Source organism: Physcomitrium patens, chromosome 15 (genome assembly GCF_059467195.1).
Source record: "Physcomitrium patens ecotype Gransden chromosome 15, ASM5946719v1, whole genome shotgun sequence".
NCBI lineage: Eukaryota > Viridiplantae > Streptophyta > Bryopsida > Funariales > Funariaceae > Physcomitrium > Physcomitrium patens.
In genome coordinates this window covers 9,645,977-9,659,959 of record NC_143424.1, presented here as the reverse complement: position 1 = coordinate 9,659,959, position 13,983 = coordinate 9,645,977, and the positions used below count along the sequence as shown (strand labels likewise).

The 13,983-nt window shown below is 36.8% G+C and overlaps 2 protein-coding genes across 6 annotated transcripts; one reads left to right on the top strand and one right to left on the bottom strand.

Moving 5' to 3' along the window:
- Positions 1-2,548: 2,548 nt before the first annotated feature.
- On the bottom strand, positions 2,549-5,252 carry LOC112292912 (uncharacterized). Its single transcript, XM_024541897.2, has 3 exons — positions 5,038-5,252; positions 3,326-4,311; positions 2,549-3,179 (listed from the first exon to the last, which is right to left on the bottom strand). Exons 2-3 carry the CDS (start codon positions 4,232-4,234, stop codon positions 2,802-2,804), a joined length of 1,287 nt encoding a protein of 428 aa, XP_024397665.1. The 5' UTR covers positions 4,235-4,311; positions 5,038-5,252; the 3' UTR covers positions 2,549-2,801.
- Positions 5,253-6,713: 1,461 nt separating this feature from the next.
- On the top strand, positions 6,714-11,533 carry LOC112292084 (pseudouridine kinase). Of its 5 annotated transcripts, none has more exons than XM_024540229.3 (11): positions 6,714-6,854; positions 7,160-7,294; positions 7,671-7,793; positions 7,943-8,045; positions 8,247-8,294; positions 8,547-8,644; positions 8,945-9,059; positions 9,231-9,313; positions 9,999-10,258; positions 10,526-10,779; positions 11,221-11,533. In XM_024540229.3, exons 2-11 carry the CDS (start codon positions 7,217-7,219, stop codon positions 11,265-11,267), a joined length of 1,209 nt encoding a protein of 402 aa, XP_024395997.1. In that variant the 5' UTR covers positions 6,714-6,854; positions 7,160-7,216; the 3' UTR covers positions 11,268-11,533. The 5 variants fall into 5 exon arrangements, with proteins under 5 accessions (XP_024395997.1, XP_024395996.1, XP_024396000.1 ...); XM_024540228.3 differs by having other exon boundaries at positions 6,716-6,923; XM_024540232.3 differs by having other exon boundaries at positions 6,724-6,854; positions 7,182-7,294.
- Positions 11,534-13,983: the final 2,450 nt, after the last annotated feature.

Here is a 13,983-nt window from a genome sequence, read left to right as displayed (position 1 = left end):
TAAAAATAAAAAAAAAATAATTGAAAGCATCAAGTATCAGCTTTATGTCAAGGTCTTAATATAAAAAACCAAGACATCTTGACACTTTAACATCGTTTTTATACATTTGATACTCATCTTTGAAAATTTTCATGTCTCTATCTAATTTTTGTAATGATCTATGGACAATTAAAATATCTCTATTTATCTATTTTATATTTATTTTAAAATAGGCAATTTAACAATATTACTTATGCAAAAAATCGCCTCATACAAAATCTGAATGTGTATATTTTTAAAATTGATTTGCCTTTTTGGACCTTCAAGCTTCTTAGTTGTAGATGTCTTTGTTGTGCAACTTTGTTCTTTTTGTTCCTTGTTGTCTTTGAGGTGTAATAGCTTCTATAATCTCGAAAATTCTTTGCAAATGATTTTAAGGTCCATCTTCATACTCATACCCATTCAATATGTAGAATGTATTTTTTAAAAGTTGAATTTAAATTACAAATTATGGATTTTAGTGCAAAATGTGAGTAAATGACATAACTTACATTTGTGTTAACATTAATATAATATAGTGTATTACAAGAATTGATTACCAATTCTTCTATAACCATTAAATATAGCATATGAAAATCCATCTCTGAATTACAAAACAGACAATCCATTTAGATGCTATGGATGTTGTTCCAGTTCATTCTTTAATAGTTTTTAAACAAATTTATTTGTACATCCTTTCTTTGCCTATTCTAAAATGTAAACTCTTATCAATATATGCTCTATCTACATTATTTTCAAATAAAGTTTCAATAGGTATAAACTTCAAATTCCTTACATCCTTCACTTGTAAACTTCTTTGATTGCTCTTTGATTCCAATCTTAAATTCTTGTAAACAAGTGCTTTTGATGAAGGGTTTTGAAGTGTTTTATTAATGAGCACCACATGATTATATCTACTTAGGCTCTTTGATTTATTTGAACTATTTGTGAAATTGCTTCTACAATAATATGATTGTATGAATAATTTATTGAAAACTATCATTTACTTCAACTTCTCTTGGCAACTTCAAAGATAAAAGATTTTATTTCTTCAATCTCTCTAATGAAGTCCCTCACAAATTTGCAGATGAAAAATCTACACTTTCAATTTTCATTAAAAATAAAATAATTAATTAATTAAAAAAAATTACAACTAAAAATCGGTTAATATACTAACATTTAATGAGTTTAATAAAATACAAGCTCATAGCAAAGTAATGAGTGCAATTATGATGTACAACATGATAATGTGGAATCTAATGCACAATCCCAAATTATGTACTAAGAAAAATAAAAATATATTAACAAATCACAAAGTTTAGACATTTAGAAGAAGGCAAATCCTACAATGTCTTGTGTAGAGAATACTTGAATCTAGATCACACTTTCATCAACCAAACTTAAACCTTAAATGCCTAGACTCCTTCATCTTCAAATTTTCATTTTTACGGACTACTGAATTCTTTGTGGAGGGATTATTCTTATATAATTTCTGAACACCCAAATCCTTGGAACCTTCTTCAACCCCCAGATGGAATGAATTGGCATAGAGGTACCAGACCAAAGCAACCAAAACAATACTATTACATATGTCCAGTACAAAAAAAATCGTTGTCACAATTTGCACGTAATAGTAGCTAATTGTTTCCTTCTTGACATATATATCATTTGGGCAGTAGCTAGATTAAGTGTGACATACTCATTAAGAGATAGACGAGACAAAATCAATGAAAAAGAAAAGATGGCGGCGCTCCTGGTTCATTTAAAGAGGGACTAGTTGTTCAGTTTCGAACACTTAAGTTCCTCGCAACATCAACAACTTTGAATCTAGAATCTGTTCCACTACAAAACCAACATTTCAGGAAACACACTTGTATGAATTATCACTCTTACCCGAAACACAAGACTTGAACACACTGTGAATCCACTCCGCTTCGCTTCATTCACCGCAACTCAATCACTAGGACATTTAGTTTAAAACAAAGACTTGGTAACTCGAAGTAGCCTCTACCTACCCAACTGGATTGTGCGAAAGGGAAAAGAAATAGTATATCAGAAGTCGGAAGTAGGACGTCAGAAGGAAAAGAATCTGGAAAGAAAGAGATACAGGGAAGGATGAAAGAGGACGAAAGGGCACCCACATGGCAAAATGTAAAATACAAACCACATTCATGAGGAGGGTGCAATGCCTTGCTGGGGCTACATTGGTAAAGCAAAGCGACCACCCACCTGTTTTAACGAATACCAAATAAACCGAACATAATTATTTTTAATTATTTTTAATTTTAAAGATACTTAGAAATTGCACTGAAACTTGTCAATGAACTAAAATGATCGTAGTGATGCAGAGAAAACCCATCAGTGAAACATATCTTACCCATTAAGTTATCTTTAAACATGTGAATCAATCCCATCAGAATAAGCGCTTAATTCTTTTAATGCCAGAAAAGGTAAGCACAACCCAATAAATTGCACTGCCAAAAAATGACAATACTTTGACATTTAGCCAAGAAGTTGCAATGCGGATAGATGATGGCAAAATTGGTACTCCTTTCATACACTTAAAACTGCAACAAAAGTAAAGAAGCAGTATTTTGTACTTGCTTCATCCGCTGGATTCCGGATCTGCTATATCTCTGCTTCAGTCACCTGCAGTCCAGCTCACTGATGCTCTTCTTGCGTTGAACATCAGGGACGAGAACTTGCTGGAGCAGCGATGACTGCTTGTATGCATTGACACAACATTAGCATGCGAGATTCAAAGCCAGAGTCTACTTCTCTACTTACTTATCTGTTTGCCTGGACCTTCGGATCTTCTTATTGGAGGAGGGGCCGCTGTGGGAGCTTCGGTGTCTCTTGTGGTGATGAACCACTCTCTTGGGGGCGAACAGCGACCGAAGGAACATGAAGACGGTGACGCAGGGGAGGGCGAGAAGAGCAGCAGCCAGAAACCAAATAACGTCATTGTTAACGAAAGAGGACAGAAACTCATATTGCCCCAAAGTTTCGTTCAAATGACTCTGCACTTTTTCATGGTAGCTCGTGGCAGCGGTCACGGCGCGGCGGTAATGAGGACCTGCCACAGTGTTCACTTTCTCCAGATGAGGAGCTGCAAATGTCTTGACCTGGTCGACATAAGGCTTGATCATCTGTCTGGTAGTCTGCACATAAGCCAATGTGTTAACAACCTAAATGCCCGAAATCTCCGTCCCCCCCCCCCCCCCCCGGCATCACCCATGACAGAGTTAATCATGTTCTAAGCAGAATCAAGTACTCAAGAAAGCGCTTCCCAATTCAAGTCATATACCTCCACATATGGGCTTATAGTCTTCTTAACAGTAGCTACATACGGGGCGATGTACTCGCGAGACGAGACCCCTGCCTTCTTCACAGTCTCGAGATGAGGAGCAACAGCAAGAACAAGCTTCTGCCATCTCTGCTGAATCACAGGGTTCACCTTCGAGTGGAAAGTGTCGAGATGTGGCTTGACGAACTGGTGAAGATCACCAGCTTTGTTAGACACCGTTCTCTGAAGGTTCTCCGCGACAGGTGCCCCGTGGGTGGACCAGCGAGAGGATGCAACCTCCTGAAGAGCTTCGGCATGAGTGGCGGCCCATGGCGGTAACCATCCCTTGTGGAGCTCCTCAAGCTTTTTGGCCTTCTCCTCAGCCTCAGCTTTGGCCTTCAACATGGCAGCCTCTGCGATTTGGAGCCCCCTTTCTGCCTTCTGAAGACGGTCTTTTTGGTCCTCCAAAGCCTTGATAACCTTCTCCTTGTCATTCAAATGTGTGTTTGCAGACTCTTCTACAGATTTTGCATAGTCTGCGTATAGATTTGCCTCCACTCTAAGTTTCTCGGTCTCTGCTTGCAGAGACTGGAGCTGGGACTCCAACTCGCGGACCTTTGACATGGCGGAATCAATCTTCTGCTGGGCGAGGGCTTCGTTTTCGGAAGCCTCTTTGCGAGCTTGAAGAGTATTAAATTCTTGCTCCAGTGCGGTAATCTTCGATTGTTTCTCAGACAGAATCAACTCTTTGGTCTTAGATTCCTCCTCCAGAATATTAATCTTGATTTTGAGTTGTAAAACTTCGTTGTCATCCTCGTGATTGATACCTTCGTCTGCTTTAACCACTGTTGCAGTGCTAAGAACTAAGCCAAGGAGAACTATCGACAGCAGTAATTTTGTTGGAGCCATCTTGAAATACTCAAAGAGCATTAAAAATACTCTGAACTGTGCTTCACGATGCAATATCAACTTTGAAAAATAATTCGTTCCTCAGTTGCTGTCACTCACTGCACAGAAGTTTATTATTGTTAGTTTGGCTGGGCTAAGCTGACAGATGTTGGCGTATTAAAACCTCCGCAGTATATCAGTAAGAGAATTAGTTGGCCGTAGAATATATGAACCACGAAGTGACAGGCAACAGATAAATAGTTATGAAGGTTTAGAGCCGACCATCCAAATCAAGAATGGAAAATAATCAGTTCAACAATAGACATCCATCAGGAAAAATTCCAGAACTGTCCAGACAAGGACCAAACCGGAAACATTGCATCTACTCAATCAAACTCACAATCTACTTTATAACAAAAAAAAGGTGAACAACATGGAAGACAACAATTTTCGTGCAGTGCGAAACTATATCGAGTTCACACATCAACAAGCTCCTGTACTCGTTCCCCTGTCTCACACTCTCTTGAATAAACGACCAGACCCATCAACAGACTGTCATTTTTCCCTCTTCTAACGAAAACATTGCATGACCTAAACATTCAAAGAGACATACAAAACTTAAATGTTTTCAGATACACGTGACACAAGGAAGGAAGAAGAGAGTAAATGCCACAAACAAACATTGAGACAGACCTAGATCGAGACTCCTGCCCTACAGATAAATCTCAAAACCACTGTACATAATAAACCCAAACGCTACTTCCCACCAATACAAACCCAACACAGCCAAGACAACTGCGTGATCCCGACAATGAAAGGAAAAACAAGATAGCCAGGGTGCTTACAGAGACAAGAGAGGCGGCGCATGGTGGCGCTAAACCTCGAGAAATCCTACCACTGGAGGCAGTGATAACAACCAGAAAGAGTCGAGATGGAGGGGGGAGAAAACGCCGTGGACCTGTCACAAGCAATCAATCGGGTGTCCTGCAGCAGCAGCAGCTCCAGAAACAGGGATTGACTAATGGATCGATGGAATGATGGCAACTCCAGAGCGATGTACAAAACCCAGGCAAAGGCCAGAAGACGGCTAAGGCGAGGGGGGAAGAGGTGGGGTGGGGTGGGGCGGGGTGGGGCCAGAAGATCGATGGAAGTCCAAGTGTCCACAAGCAGGCCTCGTTCGTCAAAACTCACATCGATGATTTGTCCACCATCATCCCTGATGACGACGATGATGCAGCAAGTATGGCGGCGATTTCCAGTGCCATGCCCCAGTTTCGAATTCGGCATTTCCCTTTTTCTTCCCCCTCGTTGTGGTGCATTACAGATCAGCCTTGTGCCCCCCCTATGGGCGCTTCAGGGACCTGTGACCACGGTTTTGGTTATGGGTACCCATTCTGAATAAATCTTTGAGATTTTAAAAGTCTGTGTTGTGGGTTGAATGGGTATATTAAGAAACGTTTCTGAAGCTTTAGGAACTTGCAAAACGTAATACTGGTCAATTAAATGAATTTTATCATGAATTTGTATTGCAGATTGTCTTGTGTGATGTACACCTTTACATTTCTAATGCATTGTTTTGCTTGCAAATGTTTTTATTGCACTACATGTGTGTGATTGTGTGTGTTTGTTTGTATATTTTAAAATGTTAACATGTATATGTGTATTATATATATATATATATATATATATATATAATACATTTCCTACTTTCAAAAATGCATTTAATCAAAAATGACTTAACAACATTACATTTGATGTCTTTAAATCTTTGAATCTTTCTACATTAAGAAGTTTTGAATTCTTGCTTATTATGATACTTTAGTTTTATACAGTATGGAAAAAAAAATACTAAATTTAATGTGATATAAGTTTGAATATTAAAAACTATAAAATGATATAATTACCAATTTATTATTTATTGATATTATTATTATTTTGTGAAGGATATTATGATATTCCTTCTACTCACCCTTCACTAAAAACTCACAAATTATAATTTAAGCTATTGATTTGTGCACAAAATATGACAGCTTCATTTTAAACAAACATATATATATATATATATATATATATACACACACACACAACATTTATATATATATATATATATATATATATAAACATACATATATACTGACACAGTATTTTAACAACTGACACAATATACATTAGTTGCCCAAAACGATTTTAAAAAACAAATATCTTACACAAGCTGAAAAGAAATTCACCATTTTGTCAAAATTCCAAATTTGAAAACATTTAATTGAATCATTTAACATAAAATCTCAATAACTGGTCGATATTAAAAGATAAAATTATAATTATTATAAAATTTAATATTAAACAGAATTTTTTTCAAACATAAATCATGAAAGAAATTGCAAACATAAATCTTAAATTCGATTGTAAAATGCTGACGGTGATATAGAGGGTGGGGATTGAGGGCTGTGACGAGCGCGAACTCGACACGAAACCAAAATTATTCGGATTCCGCTTCATCCATCCTCACTGTGTGTGTATCCTCGTCGCGGAATTGCGAGCCTCGATTTGTCGATGTCTGTGCAGCAGTTTGTGATCCTCACCCTCCTTGTGCTACTGTTTCCACTGTTGTATTGCCGTCACGTAGCAGTCTCAGCAGCTTCAACGTGGAATCCCAAAGCTGGTGCGAGACGGATTCAATCCCACGTCGTTGACTCGTCAATTGTGCGATTAGAATTGCAAAATCTTTTAGGTTATTCCCCCATCATCCAATGTGCGCATTCGATTGTTGTTTCTTGCCGCATTTGGTCGCTTGTTCCTGTGTGTTGGATAAATTGTGTGTTGCGTTGTTAAGGAATGTGAGAGGGTTGAATCTTTGCGTGCAACGGTGAGGGTGACGTGAGTCCGAGAGGGTGGTTGTGAGGTTCTTGATGGTTTTTGTGAGTATATAGGTTTGAAAGGGATCGACGGTGCGTTGAGTTTGTTCAGATTGAAGGTTTGTGCCAAGCAGGCGGGTTTTGATAAATCGAGGTTGCTGGGAGAAGCATGGAAGGGACTCAGCAGCATAGAAGGTTGGCCACCATAGCTCGCCATCTTACGGATTCCTCCTCATTGCATGCTCTGGTGAGTCTCTTTGTTCCCAGTGTGGTGATTAGTAGATAGCTCTGTTGATAATGCACGGTAGTGTGTCTTCCGCTGCACCAGCACAGTCCGATGGAATGTTTTGGACAATGTTGCTGCAGCGACTTCGTTTTAGTTCTCGAACCGTGGAGTTTCCTGTGATGTGATATTACGACGAAAAATCATGAGGTCTCTGAGTTCTACCAACTTGGATTACACGCACAACTTCATTCTTGGGTAGTCAATCAAGTTGACTACAGTGTTTTGTGACGTAGAATCAGCAATAGATATTGAAATTGAAGTGCTTTTCATCGTTTGCTGGTCATAGACGGATGCTTCTTCTAATGATGTGATTTGGTTTGTTATTTTGGGCTTCCAGGCTTATGAACATAATATTAAACCTGGAGATAAAACACCTGTGGTAATTGGAGGGATGGTGCTTGACATTCAATCATCACCTAAAGGAAAGCAGTTGCTGCGCGGAAGCACCTCACCAGGCGAAGTAATTCTTTCGTTTTCATTACTCTATTTGTACAATTTGCCCCTGGTCGTCTTTTCAGCGACGTCTTTAATATTCAGGTCAAACAGAAACTTGTAGTACGTGAAAGGTTTATTCTGTTGAAAATATTGTCTTACCTTTTGAGGGTACAGGTGAGATATGAAAATGGAGGAGTTGCGAGGAATATTGCCGAAAACATGGCTCTTCTCGGGTCACTTCCGTTTCTTATAAGCGTAGTTGGCGACGACGTTGCAGGTATGAGTGTAAACTTTGTGAAGCATTTCGTATGGCAAGAAAGGTTACGCTGCGAATGTTTGTCCATTTCTAAGTTTTGTTACCAGCTTTTGAGGGTTTACTTTGGCTCTCTTTGATTTCCTCCACATTTGTGGTACGTCTTTGAAGATGTTCATGCTCATGTAGTTCATGCAAAGTAATTGGAAGCTCCGTTCCCTGCAGGGGAATCTATGCTGAAACACTGGAAGTCGTTGGGGCTTTCTACAGCAGGTAAGTAATTTTTTTGAAAGTAATGTCTGCTTTTTTTGTAGGTTAACATTGAGACAGCATGGCGATGCAATAAGATTTACCGTACAATGGGTATAAGTGCATAATGTTCCATTTTATGGTACTCCTGAGATTATGGTCTCTGGTTTGCTCCCCGTGCCATAATACTTTTTCACAGGAAGAGACAACCGAGTTATATTCTCGTAGTAAGGACTCTTGTGCATATTTAATCATAATACGCGAAGAGCGCTGCAGGGATCCGCACGTGTAAAGGTGCCAGAACTCCAGTAGTATCTGCTGTCTTTGACAACCAAGGCGAGTTAGCTGCAGCTGTTGCGGACACCAATCTGATTGTATGTACTTGTCATGGTCGTTGTCAGTTACAATTTTTGATGATTTAGTCGAGAGATAGGTATGAAGAGATGATAATTTTTGTTTACAATGATATTCAACCAAGGGGGGCATTGTACTGGGTGATTGATGTAGTGGTAACTATTTACGTCTAAATCATGCGTTAGGATCCAATAATGGCAGCTGATTTCCGAGCGCTTACAGCTGATTCTTTAAAATCAACGTCATCTTCAACATCCTCTGAATTCCAATTTATGAGGTTGGAGTAGTAACAAGCTTGATATGTTTGTTCATGACAACAGGAAGAGAAGTTAACAGTTGAGTGGATCATGAAGTTTAAGGATGACATTCAACGAGCAACAATTATCATTCTTGATGCTAATTTGCCACCCCCTGCATTGGAAGCTACTTGCAAATGTAAGTCTCTGAGCTTATTCTTGACGGTCTTGGAGAAACTTATCACTAGTCCTTGGTCTGTTACAAAGGCATTGCAAGCAGCTAAACAATACCTGTTATTTGAGACGGCATTGACTCTCGTCATCTCTCTTACATCATGCTTGGTACCACTGTTTGGACTGATGTAAGCAGTGGCCAAGGAAACGAATGTACCAATTTGGTTTGAGCCTGTCTCGGTAGCAAAGAGTGTTAGAGCAAGCAGATTCCTTAATCTGGTAAGTTGTGTCTCTTAACTGATGATGCTCCTCTAACATTAATCTCAGTGCGTGGTCTCAGTAAAATCAGTCTCCATAGATCTACTTTATAAAAGTAAATATCTAAAATATCACGAAATCTTTGAGTTTTGTAGTATTTGACTTACGGTTGCGTGCGCGCACACCTCACCCTTTCCGTATGTGAGGCAAGTGACATGCCTTCAAATTCATAAGCTATAATTATTCACAAGTTCCTAGCAACCATGCTGGTGAAGGTTGAGATATTGCCTCAAAGCTGCAAAGACCTTGAATTACACAGAACGGTGTTCCTCCGTGCTTCTCACCTTCATTAATATGAATGTGCAAGGCAAATCGGTATTTTTGGGCTACTCTAGAATGACACCCCAAAAGTGATTACGGCATGGATCAAGTCAAATGATCCTTATATTCATGCTTTTTCCTTCGTTGGGTGGTTTGTGGTTATTTTCATTGACAGTGCATTGAACCACAGGTCAGCAGAACTGCTGTCTTTCGTTCTTGACTCCAATCAATTTAGAAGAGTAACTCAAATAATATCCGTGACATTCTTTTCACTTGTCACAGACATTTTTGCTAATGATGTCAGAATTTAAGATTTTGAGTTGTCAAAGAGTGCTTGTTAGACCACCTCACGAAGGAAGAGTTTTTGTACTTTTGTGTGTTACAGATAACTTATACGTCGCCGAATGAGGCGGAGCTAATTGCCATGGCTGAATCTGTGTGCCAAGTCAATAATATTGAAAAGAAATTATTTGATGATGAAGTTCCTGCGGACAAAAATTTGCCAGAGCCGGCTGCTTCACTTTGGCGGACGCGGCACTACATTCAATCGTTACTGGACACCGGCTTAGGATATATCATTTTGACTTTGGGAGAATATGGAGCAGTGTTATGCTCGTTGCGATCCACCAGCTCTGAAAACCTTGGGTAAGAGTTTTTAGCCTCTAAACGTGGAATTAACCGTTACTTGCCCTATGTTGTTAGACAACGACTTTCTGGTTGGGGTTCATTTAAAGCTCATAAGTGTGGTACCAAAATTCTTTGAGGTACATGCGAAGTGGAGGTCTAGTTTCTCTGTGAGGACTGCGAAATAGTAGTTCAAAAATATTTCGAGTTCATCTTTACCCAAGTTATTGCTTTGCGGTTTCATGTGTTTGGACATCATGAAAAACTATTTGTGTTGCTTTGGAGCAGAACTGTGAAGGAAACCCCTCTGTCTGGTATTTCTAAAAATGAATCAGGAATTAATTTCCTTCACTTTCCTGCGCTGCGTGCTTCTATTTCCAACTTGAGCGGAGCCGGTGACTGTTTAGCAGCAGGAACAGTTTCGGCTCTGTCTTCGGGTGCGGACATTTCAAGTGCTTTGGCTAATGGTGTTTCTGCATCCAAGTGGGCAGTTGAATCGGCCTCCAATGTACCGCCAAATTTGGACCCTGCTTCAGTAGCAGGCAAGTCGTCTTTACCTCTCTTGTGCTTAGCTTTGCTGCCTAGGTTTCACCTACGATATCACAAACAGGCTGTAATCTTGATCTATTGCTTGTCAATACTTGTTTCACGACTCTAGCGTCTTTTTATCCATACTTGTTGCACTTTGTAATAGCACTAGCTTGTTTTTCCTTTTCTCGTTCGTAGAAGACTTTCACCATGTGCAAATAATGCAATTCACAAGGAATTCTAACCCATTGAAGTTGGACTGAATAATCTGATTCCTTGAATGGTTTAAATCAATGGTTGAGGCAAGTCAATCTGGGCAAGTCTTACTTGCCAGTACTAGAATTTCGCCTTGTTAATTGATCAATACTTGGACAGCCACACTCCCTCTTTCTTATTTATTTATTCAATCATTTCCCCTCTAGTGCTGAATTCGTTGATTGGAGACGAAATTGCAGATTGCGCAAAGATGGTAAAGTCAAGGGCTCAAAAACTTGTGGTGTAATGTTTCTGCTTCATCAAATGTAAGAGAATTATGGCGATTGAGATATGTTTAGTTACAAACGGCTGTGTAATGTCTTTCTTCTCTGAACAGAAGATCTTTACTATTTTCGTCTTCACAACAATTATTGTGCCTCTGTAGGAGATTGAGGAACTTTGTTAGCCTGTACTCCGTGTATGCTCTTATTTGTACTATAAAATCAGTCTACTGTATGAGTGCAACTAATGAATTGCAGAATTTGAGGGTGCGATGCATCTTTTTGCAATGTTCTTATGACTACATTGGAAACTGGTATAAGGTCAGCTTTGGTATGACATTATCGAACAATTATGTTAATTTCAGAATGTCATATTGACAACTTGAGAAAACTGGTACTGAGCTTCCAAACATTGCAAACTATTTCAAAACATTTGTTGGGGGAAAAAGTGCCCCAAATTTTCAGCCAGTGAATCCAAGCTACTTTTCCTAAACCTTGGTAATAAGATGCTCATCATCCCTCACAAAAGTCTACAATGCATTTATTCTTGGATGTACTTCCATAAACCATGTAGTTTCAGAGAATGAACTTGGGTTTGTCACATCAATCATAGTGAAATATTCTATTACTTTGAAATTGTTGATTTGGAGTTTTAAAATTTAAGAAATAATTCATTTTTTCATGCTTTACATGGAAGATATAATTGCAGATTAATTTTGATGTATAAGAATATTTACTTCTTTATTGCTGAATCATAAGAAAATTTTACACTCAGCAATTAAATATTAAAGTGAATATATCTAAATTTTTTTTATTAATATTTCAAGAAGGGGTGAGATAAACAAAACCAGAGTCGTGGAGTTGTATTCCTCCTAATTAGGTGTTTTAAAATCACAAAACTTGATTTATTAACTCAAATCTATATTTTTTTCAACTTTTCTAGAAATATGAGTATTTTTTAGAGGTGTTTGTAATTTTTTCTTTTCTTTTGGACTATCTAACTTTGTCATATATTAACAAATTTTTCTAAAGTATAAGTTTTAGAAAAAATATCATATATATTCTTTAAATATTTTAAAATATCAAGAATATCCATGTATTCTTAATAATAGCAAATCTATCCCTTACTTTTGTGATAATAGCAAATCTTTCCTTGAATATGATAAGATATCACCATTTTTTCTTTTTTAGATGCAATTGGGATCCAAACCACATGCCATACAAATTTTAGTGTTATACTATAACACAACTACTAGATGAAAGATTAGTAGAAAGATTATATTATTGAAGAGCTTAAATACTAATATTGTCGCAAATTATCTTAAAGGCATAGATAATAGACAAGGAGATAGTAAAAATCATTAGGTGTTAATTTTTTTTTTTTATAAAAATAAATTTTATTTACTTTGAAGGGCTATAAATGAGACAAATCAAAGTAGATAAGAAAAGCAATTGATATAAGTATCTTTAAAGAATTAAGAGTAGTTTTCAGCAAAACTAAACTTAAGAAACCAAGAATTGATACCCAAAGAAGACCAACTATAAAACTAGGATCAAAATTAGACCATGAGGCACAAAGCTATGCATCTATGGCAATTCTAGGATTCTTTGGTTGATTGGAGAATGGAATGTGAGAGAAAAATTCAAGAAGGTTGTTTTAGAAAAGGTTTCAACTGCTTTAGATGCATCTTAAGTTTCAAAGAGCTTTTCAAAGTGAAAGATATATTCAAAGATTTGAAATTTTAAAAAATAAAAAGAGGTTTATATATATAAAGAATATTTTAATATTTTAGCAAATTAATGAGTAAAATTTTGTGAGTTTGTTATTAAACTTGTCTTGAAAAAGTTTTTAATATTTGAAGTTAATCAAACAATTAGATTGAAAGGCATGAAATTTTTATTAGATTAGGGTCTTAAAAATTTGAATTTTAAGGCTATTGAGGTCTTCTATGATTATGAGAGATCCACTAGTTCAATCACAACAAAAGTTTGTGAGACCATATGAGGCTTTAGTAGTTATACATTTGTAGAATTGGAAAAAAATTGAACAATTCAAGAAAGAGAAATAATTGCTAAAAGATCCACATCTATGTTAGAAAAGGAAGAGGGTCAACATTTGAAAGTTTTAGAAGTTCTTTCTTTCAATTGGTCATTTTGATTTTTCTCAAAATTTGTATATTTTTTATTTATTTATGAATTGAAATATAGATGAAAGTATAATTGAAATCAATGGTTTAATTAATAGTTATTAAAATTTTATTAAGATTTTGTTAGGATTTGATTAGGATTAATTTAAGGTTTATTAAGATTTAGTTAGGATTTTTTAAGGATTTATTTGGATTTTTTAGGATTTTTTTAGGGCCACATTAGGATTTCATTAGGATTGCTTATGATTTACTTAGATTTTTTATTTCTCGTATTTTTGAAGAATTTCTTTATTATTTTTTTAAAGTTTAATTTATGATTTTTTTTTTTTTTTTGTAATTTTGTAATTTTTTTTAGTTTTGTTTAAAATTAGATTATGATTGTTAAGATTTAATTGGAGTCTATTTAAGATCCTATTAAAATTGTTACAAACTATTGTTGTAATTTCCTATTTATCTTCTACAACTAGATGCTTGATACATTCTCAAGCAAGAATTCATGTAATACAACATTGACACAATACTTTTTGACACGTTTTGCATCCCTCCTTTTTGTTGTTGTCTCTAAGTTTGGGTTTTTTCTTAAACCCAAAATCCA